General features: G+C 41.6%; 1 protein-coding gene and 1 long non-coding RNA gene across 11 annotated transcripts in view; one reads left to right on the top strand and one right to left on the bottom strand.

Moving 5' to 3' along the window:
* Nucleotides 1-26,783, top strand: part of TTBK2 (tau tubulin kinase 2) — a 177,536-nt gene extending 150,753 nt beyond the window's left edge. For 9 of the 10 annotated variants that reach the window (XM_021940500.2, XM_017960565.3, XM_017960564.3 and 6 more), the window contains 2 exons: nucleotides 12,850-14,123; nucleotides 19,528-21,096. In XM_021940500.2, coding sequence (XP_021796192.1) covers nucleotides 12,850-14,123; nucleotides 19,528-19,990 — 1,737 coding nt within the window. In that variant the 3' untranslated portion in view covers nucleotides 19,991-21,096. Of the gene's footprint in view, nucleotides 1-12,849; nucleotides 14,124-19,527 lie in introns of all 10 variants that reach the window. The other variant, XM_017960562.3, reaches the window with a different exon arrangement.
* Nucleotides 22,872-27,404, bottom strand: LOC103885785. Its single transcript, XR_649073.4, has 2 exons — nucleotides 26,523-27,404; nucleotides 22,872-23,769 (listed from the first exon to the last, which is right to left on the bottom strand). It is a non-coding gene; the product is annotated as an uncharacterized LOC103885785 (long non-coding RNA).
* Between the last annotated feature and the right edge of the window lie 100 nt (nucleotides 27,405-27,504).

Genomic DNA, 27,504 nt, shown 5'->3' on the forward strand with positions numbered 1-27,504 from the left:
CCTGGATAATATCCTGAAGAGTGTTTTCCAGCTTGGTTCCATTCTCCCTGTCACTTTCAGGTACATTAATCAAATGTAGATTTGGTCTTTTCACATAGTCCCATATTTCTTGAAGGCTTTGTTCATTTCTTTTTATTCTTTTTTCTCTAAACTTCTCACTTTATTTCATTAATTTGATCTTCAATCACTGATACCCTTTCTTCTACTTGATCGAATCGGCTATTGAAGCTTGTGCATACATCACATAGTTCTTGTGCCATGGTTTTCAGCTCCATCAGGTCATTTAAGGTCTTCTCTATACTGTTTATCCTTGTTAGCCATTCGTCTAATCTTTTTTCAAGGTTTTTAGCTTCCTTGCAATGGGTTCGAACATGCTCCTTAGCTCGGAGAAGTTTGTCATTACTGACCTGAAGCCTACTTCTGTCAGCTCGTCAAAGTCATTCTCCGTCCAGCTTTGTTCTGTTGCTGGTGAGGAGCTGTGATCCTTTGGAGAAGAAGAGGTGCTCTGGTTTTTAGAATTTTCAGCTTTTCTGCTCTGGTTTCTCTCCATCTTTGTGGTTTTATCTACCTTTGGTCTTTGATGATGGTGACCTACAGATGGGGTTTTGGTGTGGATGTCCTTTTTGTTGATGTTGATGCTATTCCTTTCTGTTTGTTAGTTTTCCTTCTAAGAGTCAGGTCGCTCAGCTGCAGGTCTGTTGGAGTTTGCTGGAGGTCCATTCCAGACCCTGTTTACCTGGGTATCACCAGCGGAGGCTGCAGAACAGCAAATATTGCAGAACAGCAAATATTGCTGCCTGATCCTTCCTCTGGAAGCTTCGTCCCAGAGAGGCACCTGCCTGTATGCAGTGTCAGTCAGCCCCTACTGGAAGGTGTCTTCCAGTTAGGCTACACAGTGGTCAGAGACCCACTTGAGAAGGCAGTCTGTCCATTCTCCGAGCTCAAACACCATGCTGGGAGAACCACTGCTCTCTTCAGAGCTATCAGACAGGGACGTTTAAGTCTGCAGAAGTTTCTGCTGCCTTTTGTTCAGCTATGCCCTGCCCCCAGAGGTGGAGTCTACAGAGGCAACAGGCCTTGCTGCGCTGTGGAGGGCTCTTCCCAGTTCGAGCTTCCCTGGCTGCTGGCTGCTTTATTTACCCACTCAAGCCTCAGCAATGATGGATGCCCCTCCCCCCGCCAGGCTGCTGCGTTGCAGGTCGATCTCAGACTGCTGTGCCAGCAGTGAGCAAGGCTAGGTTGGTGTGGTTCCTGCGGAGCCATGTGCGGGATATAATCTCCTGGTGTGCCGTTTCCTAAGACCTTTGGAAAAGCGCAGTATTTGGGCAGGAGCATCTCATTTTTCCAGGTACCATCTGTACCTGGCTAGGGAAGGAAAATCCCCCAACCCCTTGTGCTTCCCGGGTGAGGCGATGCCCTGCCCTGCTTCAGCTTGCCCTCAGTGGGCTGCACCCACTGTCCAACCAGTCCCAGTGAGATGAACCAGGTACCTCAGTTGGAAATGCAGAAATCACCTGTCTTCTGCGTCAGTCACGCTGGGAACTGCAGACCAGAGCTGTTCCTATTCAGCCATCTTGGAACAGAATCCCTGAGGTGTCTTTCAATACTGCATGAAGGGGCTAGAAAACTGACTGTTTAATCCTTTAGCCATGTATATAATATGTAATTACAGGCCTGCCAAAAAATGTTTTTGTTTTACTCCATCTTTTCTGGGCTTCTATTCTTTGGGTATGAGTTGTGGCTTGCTTACAATTTTTAGTACTCCTACAAAATTTTTATAATTGCAAACCCCCTTAAAGACACATTAAACTATAAATAATGAGTGACTTGTCTGGAGAGTGGCATGACAAGGGAAGGAAAAAAGCAGCTTTTACTTTTCATTCACTTTTGAGGCTTTAGGTTTTTAGTTTTGCCCACCTCTGTAGCAAAGACTGCTGCCTTCCGCACTCTTCCCTATCCACCCTCACCTCAATCCACATTGGCCAAAGTGGGAGATACCATATATAGCCTCTTAAAAACATTATAATTGGCACATAACAATCATACATATGTATGAGGTATATAGTGATGTTTTGACACATGAAATGTATAGTGACCAGATCAGTGTAACTGGCATCTACATCATCTCAAACATTTATTTCTTTGTGTTGGGAGCATTCAATATCCTTTCTTCTATCTATTTGAAAATATATATTATTGGGCCAGGCACAGTGACTCACGCCTGTAATCCTGTAATCCTAGCACTGAGGTCAGGAGTTCGAGACCAACCTGGTTGACATGGTGAAACCCCGTGTCTACTAAAAATACAAAAATTAGCAGGGTATGGTGGGGCATGCCTGTAATCCCAGCTACTCGGGAGGCTGAGGCAGGAGAATCGCTTGAACCCAGGAGGCGGAGGTTGCAGTGAGCAAAGATCACGCTGTGCACTCCAGCCTGGGTGACAGAGTGAGACTCTGTCTCAAAACAGAAAAACAAAACAAAACAAAAAACAGAAAGAAAGAAAATATATATTATTGTTAACTATAATCATCCTACAGTGCTATGGAACACTAGAAGTTATTCCTTCTATCTAGCTGTAATTTTGTATCCTTTAACAAATCTTTCCCTATCTCCCCATTTCTGCTACTCTTCCCAACCTCTAATAACCTCTCTTCTACTTTTTACTTACATAAAATCAACTTTTCTTTTTAACTTCCTTATATATTAGAACATGTGGTATTTGTCTTTCTTTGCCTGGCTTATTTCATTTAACGTAACAGCCTCCAGTTCCATCCATGTTGCCATGAATGACAGGATTTATTTTTTATGGCTGAATAGCATTCCATTGTTTATATATACAGCACATTTTCTTTTCTTTTTTTTTTTTTTGAGACAGAGTCTTGCTCTGTTGCCCAGGCTGGAGTACAGTGGTGGTGATCTCGGCTCAGTGCAACCACCGCCTGCTGGGTTCAAGCAGTTCTCCTGCCTCAGCCTCCTGAGTAGCAGGGACTACAGGCTCACACCACCATGCCTGGATAATTTTTGTATTTTTTGTAGAGATGGGGTTTCGCCACGTTGGCCAGGCTGGTCTCGAACTCCTGACCTCAGGTGATCCACCTGCCTTGGCCTTTCAAAGTTCTGGGATTACAGGCATGAACCACCGTGCCTGGCTGATATACCACATTTTCTTTTTTTTTTTTTTTTTTTTGAGACGGAGTCTCGCTCTGTCACCCAGGCTGGAGTGCAGTGGCACGATCTCGGCTCACTGCAAGCTCTGCCTCCCAGGTTTACGCCATTCTCCTGCCTCAGCGTCCCAAGTAGCTGGGACTACAGGTGCCCGCCACCTCACCCGGCTAGTTTTTCGTATTTTTTAGTAGAGACGGAGTTTCACCATGTTAGCCAGGATGGTCTCGATCTCCTGACCTCGTGATCCACCGGTCTCGGCCTCCCAAAGTGCTGGGATTACAGGCTTGAGCCACCGCACCTGGCACCACATTTTCTTTATCCACTCATCTGTTGTCGTACACTTGAGTTGATTCCATATCTTGGCTATTGTGAACAGTGATGCAGTAAACATGAATGTGCAGATATCTCTTCGATATACTGATCTTCCTAGTAGTGGGATTGCTGAATTGTGTGGTAGTTCTATTTGTAGTTTTTTGAGGAACCTACATACTTTTCTCCATAGTAACTGTACTATTTTACAGTCCCACTGTATTAGTCTGTTTTCGTACTGCTGATAAAGACATACCCAAGACTGGGCAATTTACAAAAGAAAGAGATTTAATTGGACTTACAGTTCCACATGGCTGGGGAGGCCTCACAATCATGGTGGAAGGCAAGTAGGAGCAAGTCACATTTTACATGGATGGCAGCAAGCAAAGAGAGCTTGTGCAGGAAAACTCCCCCTTATAATAACCATCAGATCTCGTGAGACTTACTCACTATCATGAGAACAGCATGAGAAAGAACTGCCCCCATGATTCAGTTACCTCCCACTGGGTCCGTCCCACAACACGTGGGAATTCAAGATGAGATTTGGGTGGGGACACAGCCAAACCATACCCACCAATGCCGTATTTGAGAGTTCCCTTTTCTCTGCATCCTTGCCAGCATTTGTTATTTTTTGTCTTTTTGTTGATAGCCATTTTTACTGGGGTGATATAATATCTCATTGCGGTTTTTATTTGCGTTTTTCTGATGACTAGTGATATTGAGCATTTTTTCATATATTTGTTGGCCATTTGTATATATCTTATTTTGAGAAATGTCTGCTTAGGCCATTTGCCCATTTTCTAATGAGATGGTTTTCTTTTCTTTTCTTTTTATTTTTTGGCTGTTGAGATGTTTGAGTTTCTTATATATTCTGGATATTAATCCCCTGTTAGATGAATAGTTTGTAGATATTTTCTTCCATTCTGTAGGTTATCTTTTCACTCTATTGACTGTTTCCTTTGCTGTGAAGATAGTTTTTAGTTTGATATAATCCCATTTATTTTTGTTTTTGTTGCCTGTGCTTTTGAGGTCTTACTCATAAAGTATTTTCCTAGATCAGTGTTCTGAAACATTTACCCTATGTTTTCTTTTTTTTCTTTTTTCTTTTTTTTTCCGAGATGGAGTCTTGCACTGTCGCCTAGGCTGGAGTGCAGTGATGCGGTCTCAGCTCACCGCAGGCTCCACCTCCCGAGTTCATGCCATTCTCCTGCCTCAACCTCCCACGTAGCTGGGACTACAGGCGCCCGCCACCACAGCCGGCTAATGTTTTGTATTTTTAGTAGAGACAGGGTTTCACTGTGTTAGCCAGGATGGTCTCCATCTCCTGACCTCGTGATCCACCCACCTCGGCCTCCCAAAGTGTTGGGATTACAGGTGTGAGCCACTGCGCCCAGCCTACCCTGTGTTTTCTTCTACTAGTTTTGTAGTTTCAGGCCTTGCATTTAGGTCTTTAATCCATTTTGAGCTGATTTTTATATAAGGTGAGAGATGGGAGTCTTAGTTTCATTGTTCTGCATGTGGATATCCAGTTTTCCCAGCATCATTTATTGAAGAGACTGTTCTTTCCCCAGTGAATGCTGTGATGCCTTTGTCAAAACTCAGTTGGCTGTAGATAAATGGATCTATTTCTGGATTCTCTGTTCTGTTCTGTTGGTCTATGTGTCTGTTTTTATGCCAGTACCATGCTGTTTTGGTTACTATAGCTTTGTAGTATAATTTGAAATTAGGTAGTGTTATACCTCCAGCTTTTGCTTTGTTTTCTTTTGTATTTTTGCTTAGGCTTGCTTTAGCTATTTGGGGTCAGATTGTTTTTCTGTTTCTGCAAAAAATATCATTGGTATTTTGATAGGGATTGCATTGAATCTGTAGCACTTCAGGTACTATAGACATTTAAACACTATTAATTTAGCAATATTAATTCTTCCAATACAAGAGCATGATATCTTCCCATTTTATTGTATATTTTCTTCAATTTCTTTCATCAGTGTCATCTGGTTTTACTTGTAGAGATCTTTCACTTCTTTGGTTAAATTTATTCCTATTTTATTTGTTAAGCAAACATTATACCTAAAATACAGAAAATCTAGTAGATCCTATAGGTTTTCTTCATTAAAACATTTTATTTTTGTTATTCAAAAGACCTGTCTTCAAGTTCAGAAATTCTGCCTGGTTGTTGTTGAAGCTCTCAATTTTATTTTTTATTTCATTCACTGAATTCTTTTTTTTTTTTTTTTTTTTTTGAGACTGGGTCTCGCTCTGTCACCCAGGCTGGAGTGCAGTGGCATGATCTCAGCTCATTGGAACCTCTGCCTCCTGGTTCAAGCAATTCTCCTGCCTCAGCCTCCTGAGTAGCTGGGATTACAGGCACATGCCAACACACCTGGCTAATTTTTTATGTTTTTAGTAGAGCTGGGGTTTCACCATGTTGGCCAGACTGGTCTCGAACTCCTGACCTCAAGTGATCTGCCCACTTCAGCCTCCCAAAGTGCTGGGATTACAGGCGTGAGCCACCACACCCGGCCCATTTAATTCTTTAGTGCTAAGATTTGTTTGGTCCTTTTTTATGATATCTATTTGTGTTGAATTTCTCATTGAAATAATGAATTGTTTTTCTGATTTCATTGAATTGTCTCTATTCTCTTGTATGTCACTGAGTTTCTTTAAAATTATTATTTAGATTTTTTTCTGGGATTTTGTATATTTCCTTATGATTGGGGTCTTTTACTGGAGAATTATCATTTCTTGGAAGGTGTCATATTTCCTTGCTTTTTCATGTTTGATGTGTCCCTATGTTGATTTCTATGCATCTGGTGGAACAGTTGACTCTCCCAATTTTATGGAGTAGGTTTCATAGGGAAAGACTTGGGTCTTGGGGTAGCAATTAGGTGGGGTGCCTTGGCTTTGATGCTAGGTGGATGCAATAGTGTAGTCCTCATGCAATTTCTTCAGCTGCAACCCATACTGGTGATATTTGCAAGTGTCTCTGTGGCCTAAGGTGAGAGAGTTTGTGGCACTGTTGGCATGGTTTTTCTGAGTGTGGTCTCACCAGGCTGCTTCTTAGGTCAGGGTCTGCATGTACACACAAGTGGGTCAGCTAGTTTCAAGTCTGGCTCACTGGGGTTGGGGCCACAGTGCTGTCACTCTAACCAGGAGCATGGGCTCATGGCTGCTGGGCTGGTCTGGGAGGCATACCTGCCAGGGGCAGGCTCAGCAGGCTGTTTTTCTCAGGTCCAAGGCACAGGTGTGCAGCCGCTCAGCTGGCCTGGGGGTGTATCTGCCAGGAGCTGGCCTGAGCCAGCTGGCCCTGAGTGCTGGCACGTACACTGACCTGAGGGTGGGTCAGCTCCTCAGCGGTTTGGAAGCTTCTCCTGCTTAAGGGTGTGTCTGCCCTGTGTGGTACTGCCAGACTGCTTTTCTACCTGGAAGTGTGCATGGCAGGGGTTAGTTTTCCTGTTGTGCAGGACTCGAATCACAGCTGATCCTGAGCCCAGGCTCCAAGCAGTCAGGGTCATGACATTGTAGACACCAGCCACCTGTGTGATCTTGGTGGAATGAAGATGGAGCCCAAGGGCTAGAGAGGTGCAGTGGCTTCTGGCCCCCAGAACAGAGTATACTCCAGAAGTGGCTCTGGCCTTTGGGTGGCACTAAGCTGTGGCAGCTTGGCTCACAAGGGTAGGCGGGCATGCTCACCTTGTTCTCCTAATCTAGAGCAAAGCAGCTGTGTGAAGTTTTGGCAGCTCTCCAAACTAGGCTCCAGGCTTGGGAGTACTGTGGGTACTCTTGTAGTAAGGATTGTAGGTGTTTGCAGTGGCAGTGAGGGCTGATGAGGCTCTTCTGCTTCTTTTTCCCACAACAGGAAGTCCCTCCTGACTCCAGTCCAATCTGGGCTTGGGTAACGGGGCAGCTGGGTGCCTCCATTCTGCCTTCTTGGACTTCTTTTTTTTTTTCTTTCTTTTTGAGACGGGGTCTCACTCTGTCACGCGGGCTGGAATGCAATAGCACGATCTCAGCTCACCACAATCTCCGCCTCATGGGTTCAAGTGATTCTCCTGCTGCAGCCTCCCGAGTAGCTGGGATTATAGGCATGCACCACCACGCCTGGCTAATTTTGAATTTTAGTAGAGATGGGGTTTCTCCATGTCGGTCGGGCTGGTCTCGAACTCCTGACCTCAGGTGATCCGCCCGCCTCTGCCTCCCAAAGTGCTGGGATTACAGGTGTGCGCCACCGCGCCCGGCCTATAATTTTCAACACTTCTATAAAGTATTATATGAAGCTGCTTTAGACAAGAGAGGTCTATGGTGGAATTTGAATGGCTAAAACTTAACTCCTTAATAGGCCAGGCTATATTAGGTACCAATAGATTATTCTACTATGTATATCTCTGCTCAATTATTTGTCTTTGTCAACAAGCAAAAATGAGACATAGAAATTTCATATACCACATTCTTTTCATTTGGAAGAAAGGCTATTCGGAATGGATGTTAAATTTTACAAAGTTTTTATTATCTTAGTAACATTACAATCCTTGAATGAGAGAAAAGTAAAAGGATAATTTATAAGTTAAAATGCAAATGGTAGTTGGTTTGCAGTTCATTGTTTCTCACTAGTGGCTAGTTTGAAACATGGGGTGACTGAAAAATAGTGAGGCTGCTTTACCTGAACTATTAATTAAGACACTGATTTTGGTCAAACTTAGTACTAGGCATTAATAGAACTAAGAAACTGTGAAAGAAATGGAAAATATTGAGCTCCTTTTCTAATTCTTTAGAAAGATGTACATGATACAATTACAGAACAGAATAAAGGAAATGATCTGATTAATGCTGTAATGAAATATTTGTGAATTATGAAAATTAAAGATATAAAAGATGCATATGGCTTACTGGCAGATTATTTATTTGGTCCATTTGTAGAGCGCCCCAAGTATGAGAACTGCTTTTATGTCTTTATAGTTTAAGGAAGCTATTTGCAGCTACATTTAGAATTAGCTTTCTCTTCTCTATACTCAACTACTGATCCTAGGTTTTCTCCTTTTCTTTTGTCAGATAATGTTATTGCAGACTCAGTTTCCCCAACTTTATTTGAGAGTGTGTAGAACATGTCAGTAGGCTGTACTGTGCTGTGTACAACTTTCAAAATCCTGAAGTCCTATTTATGACTTCTTGATTGTGTTTGTCCTCATTTGTGAATTTGCATTAGTAATAGTACTCTGACTGGGCACACTTGGCTCATATCTGTAATCCCAGCACTTTGGGAGGCCTAGTCAGGAAGATCTCTTGAGCCCAGGAGTTCAAGACCAGCCTGGGCAACATAGTGAGACCCTGTCTGTGCAAAAAAAAATTTTTTTAATTAGCTGGTGTGGTGCCGCATGCCTGTAGTCTCAGCTACTTGGGAGTCTGAGGTGGAGGGATTGCTTGAGCCTAGGAGTTGGAGGCTGCAGTGACCTATGATTGCACGACTGCACTCTAGCTTGGGTGACAGAGCAAGACTCTGTCTCTAAAAAAATAAGAATAATAATAATCAAATTATAATAGTACCCAATTAAAATACAAAGGAGCTATGAAATGGGGTTTGTAAAAATGATCTAGGCAATATCTTATGAAATTTAAAGTACTATGAAAATATTATAAGAGAGTAGTTTATGCACAGTTTATCATAATTGCTCAGAATCTTTTCAAGAAAAATTCTCCTGTCTGGTGATTCGTATATATTTTTATTGTTGGGTTTTTTTTCTGTTTTTGTTTTTGTTTTGTTTTGTTTTGAGTCGGGGTCTTGCTATGTTGCCCAGGCTGGTCTTAAACTCCTGGGCTCAAGCAATCTTCCTGCCTCAGCCTCTTGAGTAGCTGGAATTATAGGCACAGGCCACCATGCTTGCTTGGCTCATATATATTTTCTATGTATAAGATTGTCACTCTTTTTTTTATACCATACATATATACACATTTATATCCTGAATCTCAAATGAGTTAATCTCAGAACTGTAGAAATTCAACCCTAGCTTCAATCTCAGAAGACCAATGGAGTTTTTGTTGGTTTGTTTTGTTTTGAGACAGAGTGTCGCTCTGTTGTTCAGGCTGGAATGCAGTTGCACGATCTCAGCTCACTGCAGTCTCCGCCTCCCGGGTTCAAGCCACTCTCCTGCCTCAGCCTCCGGAGTAGTTGGGATTACAGGTGCCCGCCATCACGCCCAGCTAATTTTTGTATTTTCAGTAGAGACAGGGTTTCACCATGTTGGCCAGGCTGGTCTCGAACTCCTGACCTCAGATGATCCACCTACCTCAGCCTCTCAAAGTGCTGGGATTACAGGCATGAGCCACCGTGCCCGGCCTAAAGTATTATTTTTATTGCACTGCCCTGTTCATTTTGGCTGATGTAGTTAGAATTACATGTAATAATGAGGTGACTGTTTTTTTGTTTTTTGTTTGGTTTTTTTTTTTTTTTTTTTTTTTTGGAGACAGAGTCTAGCAGTCTGCCTCTGTCGCACAGGCTGGAGTACAGTGGCACGATCTTGGCTTACTGCAACCTCCACCTCCCAGGTTCAAGCAGTTTTCCCACCTCAGCCTCCTGAGTAGCTGGGATTACAGGCGCCCACCACCACGCCTGGCTAATTTTTGTATTTTTAGTAGCGACAGGGTCTCACCATGTTGGCCAGTATGGTCTCACTTTCCTGACCTCAGGTGATCAGCCTGCCTTGGCCTCCCAAAGTGCTGGGATTATAGTTGTGACCCACCACACCTGGCCCGATTTTGGATATAGGTTATCATCTCCCTGTTATTTGACATTTAATATAATTTTACATTTGCTTTTCTTATCATGGTCACTTTTGGGTCCATTTACTAAAGTAAATTTTGAAAAGTGAATTACTATAAATTTTAGATTTCAAAATCACTTTCAAAATATACTAGAAAATTGCCATCTGTCTAAATTTATTTTAGAATAATTAAAACAGAAGTATGAGATAACTTCCTGAAGGAAAACAGCACCAATAGAACCTAATGCTTTTTCCCCAAGGTAATTTTAGATTTGCGCTTATGCTAAGAGTTTAGATCTAAACCCAGATTGCCTGTCTTGGATTAGCCTGAAAGATCCTCAGGACCCTGGTTGCATTTGGGAGCTATTCCAGGACATTAGTTAGGTGTATTTTTCCTGGGCTGGACTTAGGACAAGATTTGCATGTCCATGAGCTTTACATATCCATGTCCAACTAATAGTATTCCTGACACGAAGTGAAATAGATATAAACATCTTAGCTGACCCTGGAACCACATGGTTTCTTGGTGTCTTTGGACTAGAGATTGACTCTAAATCTCCCATGACTAATCCAAATTTATTTTGCATTGTATTCAGACCAATTTCTATAGTTTTTCTAGAACTTAATGGGTCTCATTAAGTGATTTGAACTTACTTGATTTCTCAAAAAGACTTTTTTTCTTTATCAGTTTATATAGTTATTTTCAGCCTGCTTACATGTCACTTTAGGTGATATGAAAATATAAAAACTTTAGGTATCTTAAGGAAGGACATTCTTATTAGATGTTGAATCTTACTCATATAGAATTAAAATTACCTGAGTGGAAGAGGGGTAGAGTTTCACTTCTCATAGGCTTGATTTTTTTTTTTTTTTTTGAGATGGAGCTTTGTTCTTATTGCCCAGGCTGGAGTGCAGTGGTGCAATCTCAGCTCACCGCAACCTCCGCCTCCGGAGTTCAAGCGATTCTCCTGCCTCAGCCTCCTGAGTAGCTGGGATTACAGGCATGTACCACCATGCCCGGCTAATTTTGTATTTTCAGTAGAGACGGGGTTTCTCCATGTTGGCCAGGCTGGTCTTGAACTCCCAACCTCAGGTGATCTGCCTGCCTTGGCTTCCCAAAGTTCTGGGATTACAGGCGTGAGCCACCACGCCCAGCCCGCTTGATCTTTAAAAATTGGCCAGGTGTGGGCTGTGCACAGTGGCTCACCCCTGTAATCCCAGCACTTTGGGAGGCCAAGGCGGGCGGATCACCTGATGCCAGAAGTTCGAGACCAGCCTGACCAACATGGTGAAATCCCATCTCTACTAAAAGTACAGAAATTAACTGGGTGTGGTGGCGGGCACCTGTAGTCCCAACTACTCGGGAGGCTGAGGCAGGGAGAATCACTTAAACCCAGGGGGCGGAGGTTGCAGTGAGCCAAGATTGCATCATTGCTCTCCAGCCTGGGTGACACAGCAAGACAACACCACCCCCTGCAAAAAAAAAAAATTGGCCAGGTGTGGTGGCTTACACCTGTAATCCAAGCACTTTGGAAGGCCAAGGCAGATGGATCACTTGAGCTCAGGAGTTCGAGACCAGCCTGGGCAACATGGTGACACCCCATCTCTACAAAAAATGCAAAAATCAGCCAGGTGTGGTGGTACATGCTGTAGTCCCAGCTGCTCAGGAGGCTGAGGTGGGAGGATCACTTGAGCCTGGAAAGCAGAGGTTGCAGTAAGCCAAGATCGCACCACTATACTTCAGCCTGGGTGACACGGTGACCCTGTCTCAAAAAAAAAAAAAGGAAAAAATTAGAGAAATCATAAAACATTACTAAATATCTTTGTATGTCTTTACTTATAGGAAGATATAATAATCCTAGTATTTAATAGAATTTATGGAAAACAACAAAATGCATGAAAATTTGGAGTTTTTCAGTGAACAATTATGTGCCAGTAATTTTCTCGTGTAATCCTGTATCTAGATTCTGGCAAGAAATAGATGGCATACTGAAAGGGACTTGGAGAGAATTTAATGTAAGGAATTTTTTACAGATGTATGGGCAGAGTTAAGAAAGCCAATGGGACCAGCAACAGAGGGAGCCATTCCTACCATGAGTCCTGAAAGGGGAGTTGAAGTGGGTGTAAGCAGAACTTGATGAGGGTAGTAGCTGAGAGAGAGGCCACAAGAAGGGAGCTGTGGCCAGGATAGTGGAATGTAGCCGTCACCAGCGCCACAGTCCTCAGCTGGGAAGCAAGGATAATCATTACCCAGCCCTCTCTTTCCTCTAACCCTCTGATTGTCTGTTGGTGCCATCCATTGAGCAGATCTAACCACAAATCAGAAAGCAAGGAAGCCCAAATGGTGCAATCTGTATAAATTAGCCTTCCAGAGCATACAGCACACCAAAGAAGGGGCAGGGATAAACCTACAGGGAGAGACTGTTCTGCAGTTTCTGAGTAGGGTAGCTTAAGTGTCATTCATTGTTATTCAGAATTGTTCATTTTTCATATAAGTTGCGTAGACCTGGTCAACATCTGTGTTCTTCCTATAAATTAGAATTTGAGATGTTAAATCTCACAGCATGCATCTGTATTGATATTTTACATAATTGCATTTTAATTTTTTCTCCCCCTTCTCCAGATTACAATTCCTAGACCTTCTGTGGCATCTACACAGTCAACTTCAGGAAGCTTTCACTATGGTCAGCAGCCAGAGAAGAAAGATCTTCAGCCCATGGAGCCCACTGTGGAACTTTACTCTCCAAGGGAAAACTTCTCTGGCTTGGCTGTGACAGAGGGTGAACCTCCTAGTGGAGGAAGCAGAACAGATTTGGGGCTTCAGATAGATCACATTGGTCATGACGTGTTACCCAACATTAGAGAAAGTAACAAATCTCAAGACCTGGGACCAAAAGAACTTCCTGATCATAACAGACTAGTTGTGAGAGAATTTGAAAATCTCCCTGGGGAAACTGAAGAGAAAAGCATCCTTTTAGAGTCAGATAATGAAGATGAGAAATTAAGTAGAGGGCAGCATTGTATGGAGATCTCCTCTCTCCCAGGAGATTTGGTAATTGTGGAAAAGGATCACTCAGCTACTACTGAACCTCTTCATGTGACAAAAACACAGACTTTTAGTGTGGTGCCAAATCAAGACAAAAATAATGAGATAATGAAGCTTCTGACAGTTGGAACTTCAGAAATTTCTCCCAGAGACATTGACCCACATGTTGAAGGTCAGATAGGCCAGGTGGCAGAAATACAAAAAAATAAGGTATCTAAGGATGATGACATCATGAGTGAAGACTTGCCGGGTCATCAAGGAGACCTCTCTACTTTTTTGCACCAAGAGGGTAAGAGAGAGAAAATTGCCCCTAGAAATGGAGAACTATTTCATTGTGTTTCAGAGAATGAACATGGTGCCCCAACCCGGAAGGATATGGTTAGGTCATCCTTTGTAACTAGACACAGCCGAATCCCTGTTTTGGCACAAGAGATCGACTCAACTTTGGAATCATCCTCTTCGGTTTCTGCAAAAGAAAAGCTCCTCCAAAAGAAAGCTTATCAGCCAGACCTAGTCAAGCTTCTGGTGGAAAAAAGACAATTCAAGTCCTTCCTTGGCGACCTCTCAAGTGCCTCTGATAAATTGCTAGAGGAGAAACTAGCTACTGTTCCTGCTACCTTTTGTGAGGAGGAAGTGCTCACTCCCTTTTCAAGACTGACAGTAGATTCTCACCTGAGTAGGTCAGCTGAAGATAGCTTTCTGTCACCCATCATCTCCCAGTCTAGAAAGAGCAAAATTCCAAGGCCAGTTTCATGGGTCAACACAGATCAAGTCAATAGCTCAACTTCATCTCAGTTCTTTCCTCGGCCACCACCAGGAAAGCCACCCACGAGGCCTGGAGTAGAAGCCAGGTAATGCTGTGTGCTCTCCCTGTGTTAAGTGTGTGACACCATTTCTCTATCTGCTTTATTGTACTCCACCAATGGCATCATTTCTGTGTTACCCTCTTCTCAGTATCTTTCTTTCCTGCCTTTCCCAGGCCTTACAGCCTAGTGCAGTGGAAGTAATCAGATTGATCCAGGTTAATCATTTTATTTTTTCCAATTTATTGTGGTAAAATGCACATAACATAAAATTTAGCATCTTGACTTTTTGTTTGTTTGTTTTTGAGACAGAATCTCACTCTGTCACGCAGGCTGGAGTGGAGTGGCTCAATCTCAGCTCACTGCAGCCTCTGCCTCCCGGATTCAAGAGATTCTCTCGTGCCTCAGCCACCCGAGTAGCTAGGATTACAGGCACCTGCCACCACATCAGGCTAATTTTTTTTTTTTTTTTAAACTAGAGACAGGGTTTCGCTATGTTGGGCAGGCTAGTCTCAAACTCCTGGCCCCAAGTGAACCACCTGCCTCGGCCTCCCAAAGTGCTGGGATTACAGGCTTGAGCCACTGTGCCCAGCTGTGTCTTTTTTAAGTGTACAGTTCAGTGGTATTAAGTACATTCACATTGTTGTGTTACACTTCAGTTCTAAAGCTGTAACATTGATTTGGATTTATATGAGCTTAACTTCAATATCATGCAGTAACTCTGCTCCGTTCAGTCTCCGTCTCCACAACTGTCAGTTGTTGATGTTACAGAATTACATCTTTATACATTGTGTGTTCAAACACATAAACTAATACTTTTTTAAATGCATTAATATCTTAAATTATGTAAAAAACAAAACGTGGAGTTACAAACCAATGTTAGAAAAAGAAAGTATTGGTCTCCTAAATAATGCAGAAAACAAAAAGTGGAGTTATAGACTTCTTACAAAAATACTAGCTTTTATAATTGTCCATGTGTTTGCCTTTATTAAGATCTTTATTTCTTCATATGGCTTCAAGTTCCTGTGTGGCATCCTTTCATTTCAACCTACAGGACTCCCTTTAGCATTTCTTGCAAGGCAGGTCTGGTGGTAACAAACTCCCTTAGCTTTTATTTGAGAATGTCTTAATTTCTCCCTCATTTTTGAAGGACAGTTTTGTCAGATACAAGATTCTTAGTTGACAGTTCTTGTAGTATTTTAAAAGAAGTACTTTAAAGTACTAAAGTACTTCCAGCCTCCAGTGTTTCTGGTGAGAAGTGTTCTGATCATTTTTTTGAGAATCTCAAGATTCTCTGTCTTTGTCTTTTGACAGTTTGATTATAATGTGTCTCATTGTGGGTCTCTGAGTTCATCCTACTTCGAGTTTGTTGAACTTCTGGGATGTTGTATATTCATGTCTCTTACGACTTTTGGGGAGTCTGCAGCCTTTTTTTTTTTTTTTTTTTTTTTTTAAGTATTCTCTCTGCCTCTTACTCTCTTCTCCTTCTGGAACTCCCACAGTGTGCATGCAGGTCTGCGTGATGGCCCCACAGGCCCTTTACTCTCTGTTTACTTTTCTTTATTCCTTTTTTTTCTGTACCTCAGACTCAATACTTTCCATTGTCCTGTCTTCAAGTTTGCTGTTTTTTTTCTTCTGCCTGCTCAGATCTGCTTTTGAATTCCTCTAGTGAATTTTTTATTTTAGTGATTGTACTTTTCAGTTCCATTTTTTTTGATTCCTGTTAGGTTTTTTGTCTCTTATTGATATTTCCATTTTGTTCACACGTTGTTTTCTTGACTTTCTTCGTGTCTTTCTTTAGTTCTTCGAGCATCCTTAAGATAGTTGTTTCAAAATCTTTGTCTAGTAGATTTGCCATCAGGTCTTTTTCAGATACAATTTCTGTTGATTTTTTTTTCCTTTGAATGGACCATGCCTTCCTGTTTCTAGTTTTTTTTTTTATTATTTTTTTTTTGTTGAAAATTGGATATTTGAATCTAATAATATGGTAACTCTGAAAATAAGATTTTCCCCTTTCCTCAGGATTTGCTGGGGGTTGTTTTTGTTTCTTTTTGTTTTTGAGACAGGGTCTCACTCTGTCACCCAGGCTGGAGTGCAGTGGAATAATCATGACTCATTGCAGCCTCTAACTCCTGGGCTCAAGTGATCCTCCTGCCTCAGCCTCCTGAGTAGCTGGAACTACAGGTGCATGCCAGCACACCTAGCTAATTTGTTTGTTTTTTGATGGTTGTAGACTGTCTCTGTGCTGAGGACCACCCTGAGATGTAAACCTAAGGTCTCAGACCTTTTCTAAGCCTGTATTTTTTTCTGGCTAAGCATAATAGCTTTCTGATTTCCCCAGTATATGTGGTTGGTTTTGAATACACAAGTCTTTAATATCTGGCTCCGAAGAAGGGAAAAAAGAAAAATGAGGGAAGGAAAAAAAGAGCACTGGCCCTTTTAATCCCCTAGAAGTTACTTCAGCCAGAGGAGAACCAGTTTGTAACAATAGGGAAAAATGTAAGAATGACTACCCACCTCTTTCTCTGCTCTTCTGTGATCAGAACCAGCTATGAGTAATCAGAGCACAGATTCCCAGTAATTGGAGGACAGGGTTCTTTTTGCCCACCTGCTTCTTGTAAGCTGTGTGCAAACTGCTCCAGAAATAAGTGCACAACTGCCTGCCACAGGGCCAGGAATGGGGGATGTGCTAAGATCTGAAATAGACTAAAATTAACTGTTATTGACAGTCCAAGCCTTCTCCTGGAAGTTGCAAGCCTTCGGTAGACTCCAGATTTCCAAGATAATTACATCAGACAGATTCTGCCAGTGGAGTTGCCTAGGTGGGGAGACAGATTCCTAGTGCTTCAAATATGATGTCAAATGCTAGTGAAGAACACATGGTCCATGATTTGATAAATGGACCCTGGTAACAGTGCTGTTTATCTTGGTTATAATGAATTAAACCAAAAAAATCCTATAGAAGATTTCCGTAGGTCTGATGGTATGTACAACCATACATAGTAAAGACACTGCTTTAGTATCTACTGCATGCTATACTTTTTATTTAAATATTATCATGATATATTTGACCACAGAATGTTCATATTTTGAGGAAGAGGGGAAAATATCGGGAGGTGGTAAACCAGTGAAGAGTGCTTTCCAGGGCCAAATGTGGTGGCTCACACCTGTAATCCCAGCACTTTGGGAGGCTGAGGCAGGCAGATTGCTTGAACCCAGAAGTTTGAGACCAGCCTGGGCAACATGGTGAAACCTCATCTCTATAAGAATTAGCCAGGCATGGGTGCTACACAGCTGTATTCCCAGCTACTCAGGAGGCTGAGGTGGGAGGATCGTTTTATGAGTTGTTGGCTATCTTCATGTCAAAACATTCTATTGGGTTACTGTTGTTGTTGTTGTTTTGAGATGGAATCTTGCTCTGTGGCCCAGGCAGGAGTGCAGTGGTGCAGTCCTGGCTCACTGCAACCTCTGCCTCTCAAGTTCAAGTGATTCTCCTGCCGAGTAGCTGGGATTACAGGCACCGCCACCACGTCCAGCTAATTTTTTGTATTTTAGTAGAGACAGGGTTTTGCCATGTTGGCCAGGCTGATCTCAAACTCCTGACCTCAAGCTGTCCACCCACCTCAACCCCCCAAAGTGCTGGAATTACAGATGTGAGCCACCGCACCCGGCCTGGGTTACTTTCTGTAACTAACCCCCTTCTCTACAAATTATATCAAAGATATTTTATCCTAGTCTGAATTTAACTTGGGTTGTAGTGCCTTTTGTTTGATACAAAAGTTTAGTGTTCATGGAACTGAATTTTTTTTTATTAATTGTGTTTTATATCATGCGTAGGAAGGTCCTTCAAACCTAATATTTTTTTAAAAGGTAGTAATTTCCTGTACCTTTAGAGTTTTGTGCTTTGTGTATAAATGTATTGTCTATCTAAAGTTTATCATTATATATGATGTGAAGTTTTTTTCCAAGTAGTTAGTGATATCTTAATACTAATTTCCCATAGAAACATGGGAAATGTTTTTTGGATTCAATGCTCTGTTCCATTCATTTGTCTATTCCTTTGCTGTATACTTTCTATTAGCATAATTTTATTATTACAGGGGCCCTAGGGTCCTTCTCACTACATAATTTGGCATTGCCACTAAAATATATTGTAGACTGCTGTATAGCAGTCCCCTGGCCCCAGGGCTGCACGGCAGGAGGTGAGCACTACTGCCTGAGCTCTGCCTCCTCTCAGATCAGCAGTGGCATCACATTCCCATAGAAGCGCGAACCCTGTTGTGAACTGCACATGGGAGGGATCTAGGTTGTGTGCTCCTTATGAGAATCTAACTAATGCCTGATGATCTGGGGTGGAACAGTTTCATCCCAAAACCATCCTTGCCCCTCCTCCCCCCGTCGTGGAAAAAAATTGTCTTCCACGAAACTGGTCCTTGGTGCTAAAAAGGTTGGGGACCACTGCTTTATAGTTCATAAAGACACTTTTATATGTTCCATTTTCTTTGATTCTTAGGCCAAATCAGAAAGACATTTAGGACAAGAAACACATTTGCTGTTCATATGAATACTCTTAGAATTCTGAGGCCCAAGGGCCAGGCGCTATGGTTCATGCTTGTAATCCCAGCACTTTGGGAGGCTGAGACAGGAGGATTGCTAGAGCCCAGGAGTTTGAGACCAGCCTGGGCAATGTGGCAAAACTGTCTCTACAAAAATTAGCCAGGTGTGCACTACAGGTGCACTACAGGTACAGCTTGAGGCCCAAGCTCAGTTGCCAGTGTGAGGGGGTGGGGGGCAGTCAGTTCCAGCATCCACCCTCCTTAATCCCAGGCTATTAACAGGAATACAAACTGAGCTCCACAGAAACCAATGACTACTCTTTTCTCTTGGAAATTATTAAATGAGTGGAATGTACATTTATCTCTAGTTCCTCCTGTTGCTTAGTGTAGTTCATGTTGAAGACTTAGGGGTGACAGAGCCTTGGCAGAAAAAAGAAAATTAAAAAAAAACACGTACGTTGTGGGATTTTGTGTTTGTAAGATTCCTGTCCTAGCATCCTTACACAATATAGTTTACTCTCTGTCTTATGTGCTAACATGCTAGAGACAATTAATTACATTCATCTGAAAATTAGCAGAGTAAAACATGGCGTAGGAGGAAAGGAACTAATATCATTTAAGGGCTTCTTCATGGCAGATGTTCATCTAAGTACTTGGGTCACTGCCCTTGGTCTGTTCAGTGACCCTATGAGACAGACAGTATTCCCATTGAAAGCAGGGAAAGATTAAAGAATTTCTCCAGGGTCATACAACTAGTATATAGTAGAGTAACCCTGTATCCTGTTAGTCTATTTTCTGATTTCTACACATTCACATTATGATTTTGGGACATTGTGACTTTTTAGGCACACTTGAAATGAATTAAAATAAAAATATATTTTCTCTGTTCTTTTAAGGCTACGCAGATACAAAGTCCTAGGGAGTAGTAACTCCGACTCAGACCTTTTCTCCCGCCTGGCCCAAATTCTTCAAAATGGATCTCAGAAACCCCGGAGCACTAGTCAGTCCAAGAGTCCAGGATCTCCTCACAATGCAAAAACACCACCCAAGAGTCCAGTTGTCCCTCGCAGGAGTCCCAGTGCCTCTCCTCGAAGCTCATCCTTGCCTCGCACGTCTAGTTCCTCACCATCTAGGGCTGGACGGCCCCACCATGACCAGAGGAGTTCATCCCCACATCTGGGGAGAAGCAAGTCACCTCCCAGCCACTCAGGATCTTCCTCCTCCAGGAGGTCCTGCCAACAGGAGCATTGCAAACCCAGCAAGAATGGCCTGAAAGGATCCGGCAGCCTTCACCACCACTCAGCCAGCACTAAAACCCCCCCAGGGAAGAGTAAGCCAGCCAGTAAACTCAGCAGATAGGAGCCAGGCTGCATCTCTTTGAAAGGTGTGAGATCTTCCTCCTAAACCTGATGCATGTGTGTCCCTGTACTGTCTACTTAAAAAAATCAGTGTTGATCTTCTCTTGCAAAAGAAAGTAACATGATCAATTATTTATAAGAAGACATAAATACATGATAAGGAATTACCTAAGGCAGGCAGCAGGCAGATTAGGAATCAATGTCTTTGTACAAGAAGGAAAAACAGAGCAAAAATCCAAGGGGGAGAAACTCATTAAAATGAGCTCTCATTTTTTAAGCTGCCTTTGAAACAAAAGAGTTGAGGATAGGAGATAGAATGGAATTTTAGGGGGGTTGCCTAATTTTTTTAAGCCTCAACTCAAAGATTATATAGCAAAAGTGAAACTTCTTGTTTGATATTTTCATTCAAAACTTTCCCCCCCTGGAGAGTCATTGATCAGATATTAGATTTTGTAAGAAGTCTGTTGCCAGGGAGCCAGTACTCATGTATATTTGGCTTGTGTGTTTATTTCGTGTATTGAGAATGAACACCTTTCCTTTGCCTCATTCCCAGTACCCTCCCTGGAGTTCAGATTTTTTTTTTAAAGTTTAGTATGTCTCATCTGATTCAGTCTCTCTGCTTTTATTTTATGGTCCTAATTGTACTATCAAATCCAATTACTTTTTTTCAGGTCCCTGATTTTGTTTTTTTTTTAAAGTAACAGGTCTTAACCTACTACGTTTTTATTATGAAAAACAAGAAACTTAGGTAAAGGAAAGAAAAGTCTAACTAGAGCTACTTTGCAGGCTTTAGTGTTTAGGGAGAGAAAGTAAGTGTGGGGTAATAGCCTTCAAGATAGAAGATGCCCCTTCCTCCCTGTTAAGTGTCCTCCTTTAGAAACCTGAGAAGGAAACTGCCCAGAGTGAGCTGCTTCCTTGAGTCTTCTGGGTTCCAGCTGTTTGTGGTATCAGCCTCCAGGACGATACAAGGGAAGCAATGCTTTGGAATGTGACTTGAGATTTAGAAATCAATTAGATATATTATTGAGGCTTAGAATCCTCAAACTTTGTATTTTCTACATTTAGCCAGTAAGGAATTAATATCTGGGGAAATAAATTTAGGCTAAATATTTCTTTTTTAATGTTTTATTACCTGCTTCTCCTGTGTTTTAGTTCAATATTTGGGCTTCTTGGCCTGATTTTCATATAATCTCAATTCATGAAGCTGTAAAGAGAAAGATACTTGTTCTAATCTCACTCTTCTAATAGGAATCAGGCAAAAAGTCTACCAGACTTTTAAAATGGGCTCTTTTATACTCTCTAGGTGTTTTGTGTTGTAAAGACCTTATTAAGGTCAGGTAAATTGGTCTGCTTGCTGTTGAAATTTGCCTTCTAGCAAACATCTGTGCTTTCTGTTTGACCTTGTGTTTGCTGCCAAACCTAACACAGTTGAATTGGGAAACAAAAAAAAAAGAAAGAAATACATTTCCTCCCCAAGTGAACATCTTCTAATGCTGCATCAAAGCTGCCCTGAAGCTGCACTGAACTTCTCTTGTTCTCTTTATCTGTGTTGAGCTTTTTAAAAAAACAAACTCAGAACACCATTGAGGCATCTAACGTCTCTTATAAGAAATGTAGCATAGTGTGGAATCTTAATTTCTCTCCAGTTTCAAACACTACAGAGGAATGCAATAGATAAGACATATTTGCTGTTTATCTAAAGCAACTGTAATATTGGAAGTCCAGTCCTTCTGTATTATATTGTATAATAGTTGCTGTAACACTACTTGCATGTCTTCATGGTAAATTATATAAATATTTATAAATATATAGAGAGACATATCCTTATATAGACTCATTCTTTGTCATTCTCCATTTGTAATTTCGAGATCACAGATGGCGAAATTCCTTTTCTATTGTGTGCCTCATGTATACTTGGGCCTTGCCTATCTTCATTTTCTGAAAATATGTTCTTGGCATGTGACACCTCAGTCTTCTTGCCTTCCCTGTGTACAATGCAAGGGTTGGCAGTATTTAACAAGCCAAGATAGGTTCTTTAATTTAATTTTCATTTCAAAAAGATTTTAATAGGGAAAAACTTACGGGGACATGCTTGTAATACTGGTTCAAAGATTTGTCATGTTAATCACATAGTTCTGTCCTTATAGTTACAGTGGATAAACTGGGATGATAATGATGAGTCTGACAGATTTTAGAAACATTTCTTAAAAGTTGCCATTCTACTTTCCTCTTTTCATCTCATTTTTTTTGCAGGGGATTGGGGGAATAATGAAGAAATTATCATATTTCTGTTGCTAAAAGTAGCTAGCTTTAAATCCCGACCTCTTTAGTCAGAAATATGCTAGTAGTAATCATTGGAAAAGCTGATGAGGCTACAACTGTGGTATGTGTGTGAGATTTTATTTCTTACTGGCATTTCTCTGCCGGCGGTTGGAACTGACAACGATGGGAACGTGGCAACTGAATGTTTTCTCTCTTTCTTGGTTCCTTCCATTTTTATCTCAGCTTTTCTAGTGTGTTGTCCCCTTTTCTAAATGGCCTTGATGAACTCATCAAGATCCAGAGAGAAACAGTCTCATCGTGTAAGAATATGTTATTTTGCATGTAGAGGAAAGAATTAACCAAAGACGTTTCTGCTCTGATACTTTCAAAAGAAAACAGACTAATTATATCACAGGTGGTATCAGTAGGTCCGCTTATAAGTACCGTCCTATGTAGACATTTACTTTTTGGTTTTTACAAGCATAGTTTGTACTTTTAGATGTCTGTCAGGCGAAAAATAGAAGTTGGCAGCCCTGAGCAAGCACCTGTGACGCAGGGATTTTTATTTTTGTTTTAAAGTATGATACAGAGAATGAGGTTTTTGGTTTGATTCGGTTTGGTTGTGTTTTTTAGTTCTTTATTTTTTATTTGGGGGTTCTCTTAGTGATGGCATATTTCAGGTTTCAGTGACATAGATCAAGTAATTTTAAACTGATTTGGTTATTCTACCTAAGATGAGGGACATGGCTATTAAGGTCAAGCCAAACTATGCTAAAAGTAGTATAGGGCAGCAGTTAAAATTATCTTTTGAAAATCAAGTACTGCCTGGTTTCTTCTGTCACAATAGAATAGCCGGTTACCTAGTCAGTCACGGTTGCCCTCGCCTTCCCTTGTTAGTCCCTGAAAGTACTTGAGTGGAACAGAAGGTAGAATTAGCAACAGCTCAATCACTTTAGGTAGCATTTCTCCTGAATTCTGCTGCCAAATCCCCAGGGTCTATGGATTGGTTGAAATAGTAAAATCATACATTGTGATTTCTTGCACAGCATAGAGGCATTTAATTTTAGTGGATAGTGAACAAAGAAGGAAAACTGGGTCATATAAAATTTAACCTTAAAACACAGATTATAAATGTCTTTGAATGTTAAGCCCTAGGCAGACAGGTACTCTCATTCTTCACTCTGGTATGCAAGCTGGCCTTGCTGACAGTGGCACAGTTACATTAACTGTTTTCTAAGTTGCATGTTGTGACGTGAATGTTTTTTGTAGAAGTTGCCAAGTTAATCGAGTCCTACATAAGTAGCAAAATGGTAATTGACACCCACTGTAGTCATTACTCACTTTATATTATTTGCTTTCAAACACTAAAGCCTCGGCTGCTAATTCAGCACTTAGGTGTGCAGCGTCTCCTTCTCTTGACTCCTAGCCATCATGGGAACTTGAGGTTCTTCAGCATCATCGGAGATTTCTTCCAGGCCACATATTTTTTATGCTAATATTTCTATAGTTGCATTCAGTCTACAAGGAGAAAGTGTACATTGGTGCATGTTTTACAAACTCAGACACAGATAGCTAAAACCGTAATTAGTTTTTCTATACCCAAGAGCTTTGAATTAAAAACAGACGCTTTATTTTTCCCAAGAGCAGACAATTCTACATTCTAACATGACATTAGGAATTGGTGATAGGAGAAGCAGAATTCAGAACGATTTAGTGAGACTCAGGGGAAAAATGCATTTTCCCCTGGCTGTTTTAAAATTTATTTATTTGTAGATAAGTCTAGATTTAGTCTTGGAGATCAAAGTTTTTTATACGTTAAAAACATATTCCTTTATATTGATCAAAACATGGCATATGTTAGATTTCTGTCATGTTTATGTATTTTGGAATTAAGTTGTTTGCATTCACTTTCAAAATCTGCCCATTTCTGTTGATGTGCACTTACCACAGATGTGTGGGGACTTTGCCTCAGGGGAGAGGTACTTTAGCACCTGTGTCACTGAGGAGATGGAGTGGTTGACAAGTACTGTTGCACTGTGTAACTTGGGGTTTGGCTCTGTAGACAATATATTAGCAGAATGATACCACATGAAAGTATTACAGGATTAAGGCATGTAACTTCCATGGTAGTCCTTATGTATCAGCATATACCCAAGTTCAGAAACCACAGGTGCATTTTTAGACCTTTACTTAGAGAACTAAAGGCAGTTCCAACCATCAGCCCATATGGGGGGATTAATGCATGAAAACCCTAAGAGGCTGTTGGGACATTCCACTTCCCTGTCCTCACCCAGTGGAACTCTGGTGTGTGACTTGAGATAAGGAAGTAGATGGAAACTTAGCCTGTCATTGAGTATTCTTAATATTTTGGCCTTCCCTCTGGAATTATGAGAAGTTTAACAAAGTCTCAGGAACCTTCAGAGTCCATTACCCACACTGCTAGAAAAACTGTAGGAAGCACATGGGGAATTCCTGTAGTTCTTAGGTAAGCCCAGGACACGGCACAGGGATCCCCAGCCACATAAAGGGGAGTCTGGATGCTGCACACCGCAATTCTGAGAAATCCCTGACTGAACGTGGAATTATGACAGTAAAGTTTTGGCCCTTTAGTTTTCTAGAGCAGCTCACAGAAATTTTAAAAAGTAAAACAAGGCCGGGCGCAGTGGCTCAACGCCTGTAATCCCAGCACTTTGGGACGCTGAGGCGGGCAGATCACGAGGTGAGGAGATCGAGACCATCCTGGCTAACAGGGTGAAACCCTGTCTCTACTGAAAATACAAAAAATTAGCCAGGTGTGGTGGCGGGCGCCCATAGTCCCAGCTACTCAGGAGGCTGAGGCAGGAGAATCACTTGAACCCGGGAGGCGGAGGATTACAGTGAGCCAAGATCACATCACTGCACTCCAGCCTGGGCGACAGAGCAAGACTCCGTCTCAAAAAAAAAAAAAAAAAAAGTAAAACAAAAATAAAGTTTATGCCCATTAAGACGTCTTCTAATTCAGTTGTGATTATCTGCTCCTAATTAAAAAAATATGTAAGCTTAATGTTTAATTATTCCCTTTCAGCAAATTTGGATCAGAAAATTAAAGTATGTGACAAGATCAGGTCACCTTGAATTTCCACACAATCTCAAGACACTGAATAGCAAAAAAGTAACATGACTCAGTAATGAGTAGCGTATTGCCTTAGACTTTGCTGGATCTTTGGTCTTAAGGTAACATGTAAAAGTAGTGGAGCCTTTCCTTTCATGGCCTTGTGCAACGTAACGGTTTTCTGCCTCCTCTTCAGCTGGGAGCGTTAGTGGTAGTATGGGCACAGAATGTATGTGCACTGGCGATGCTGACCATGCCTCCCAGGTACCCTGGCTCTGGGTTCCTTGACCTAGGGAACAAGAGTGGATGAGGCAGGTCTTTGAGCCCATGTGACTATAGAATTTGCTGATGACATAATTTTACAATTACAATGGATAGGAATTTTACCTCTCTTTTTATTAGTTTAATATTATTCAATATTATGTACATAAGTGTTCACTCGCCTAATTAAAAACACTGAGTAAACCAAGTTTTTATATAGACTACCCTTGCCATAGAATGCTCTTTTTCTCTAATAATATGCAGTTTAAATCCTGAGGAATCCATGCGCAGCATTTCACCACATCTGGACTCTGTGGGCATTCTTCACTCGCCTACGAGGGGTAGACAAGGCTACCAGAACTTGAATTTGACTTATCGTAGGGAGCTACCCAGGCAGGGGAAAGCCCTTGGGACTTTTTCCAAAACAATGTTCTCTTTGAACTATTCATCAGACAAAGTAGTCCACTGAGGTGAGAAAGCTTTCGGAAATACAAAGGTGGGAAGATAAAGGTAACCCTGGCCCACTTGGGGCTTTGAAATTGGATTGGGTGGACTGAATAAACACAGCCTAGATGACCTGGGCTTGTGCCTCGCTTACTTCTCCCTGATACATAGTTCCTGGTCCACCTCCTGACCCTTTTTCTAAAATAGCCAGTGTCTATTTCACTAGGCCATTTACTTACAAGTTCCCAGCTTTTAGGAAAAAAAGAGGGAGGGGGGAGCATCTAGTTTTGAATTAGATATACATCTTAGAAGTCATCAGCTATTGGCAGCTGTTAAATCAGATTCAGCCACAAACCAGAATTCTTTCTTGTTGAACAAGACCAATGAGTTAGATGACTTTAATAATTCCACTTTTCTCTCCCTCTCTTCTCCTCTTCCTGAAATCAGAGAGATGAGAAACTACTCTTTGAAATACCTCCAGAGGTGTTTCATTGTGTTCCTTTCCTTCCAAGCAGCTCCCTTTATACGATTTTGCTCAGGCAACCAAGGACAGAGTATTGGCAGAAACCTGGAGTGCTTTTGTATAGGCCACCTGTACAGAAAAGTGTAATTATTTATTTAATTTTCCCATTTGTATCATATTAAAGCTTTGTACAGTGTTTTAAGTTCTGTTTTAAAATTATTTTGTATTTTATTTTTATACCCTAGTAATAAAATATTCATTCCGCATGCAAAATCTAGTTCTATTTGTGTGATGGTCTGGATTTCAAAAGTGGAAAATATTATTTTTCTAATTTAATAAAGTTATTGAATACACCAGATGTTATAAGATCAACTGGGAGCAGACAGTGTTACTGTAAATGCAGTACCACATCTAGAAGTTCCCTGGAAAAAGCAGCCCAGGACTGAATAGAAACTAGGCGTTCAGTGTCCCTGCAGGTGAAAACCAGGGTGCAAGGATGTTAGGAGATGTTTTCCTCCAATAAAATTAAAATATTAAAAACTCCTTTTTAGTCCATTATTCTGTCTGGCTGGAGGCACTTTTTACTTCTCCGTAGGAAATATCCCTTCTACCACTGGAGAGATTCCTGCACCCCCACCCTCATCTTTCCACCTTTAACCTTCCTTTGAACCAGAGGAACTCTCAGGAGGCATTCACAAGGGCACTGCCTCACCCCTCCTGGTTTGGTTTGACCTGGAATGTTAGTGCCATCTGGTTTTCTCCGCCTGGATTCCCTTGCTTGATTTCTCACTAAACAGCAACCTCCAAAATGCTCTCTCGGGTTTTTTTGTTTTGTTTTTGAGATGGAGTCTCGCTCTGTCACCCAGGCTGGAGTGCACCCAGGCTGGCATGATCTTGGCTCACTGCAACCTCCGCCTCCCAGGTTCAAGCAATTCTCCTGCCTCAGCCTCCTGTAGCTGGGACTACAGGCACGAGCTACCACGCCCAGTTAAAT

This window comes from Papio anubis, chromosome 7 (assembly GCF_008728515.1).
Source record: "Papio anubis isolate 15944 chromosome 7, Panubis1.0, whole genome shotgun sequence".
Classification (NCBI taxonomy): Eukaryota; Metazoa; Chordata; class Mammalia; order Primates; family Cercopithecidae; genus Papio; species Papio anubis.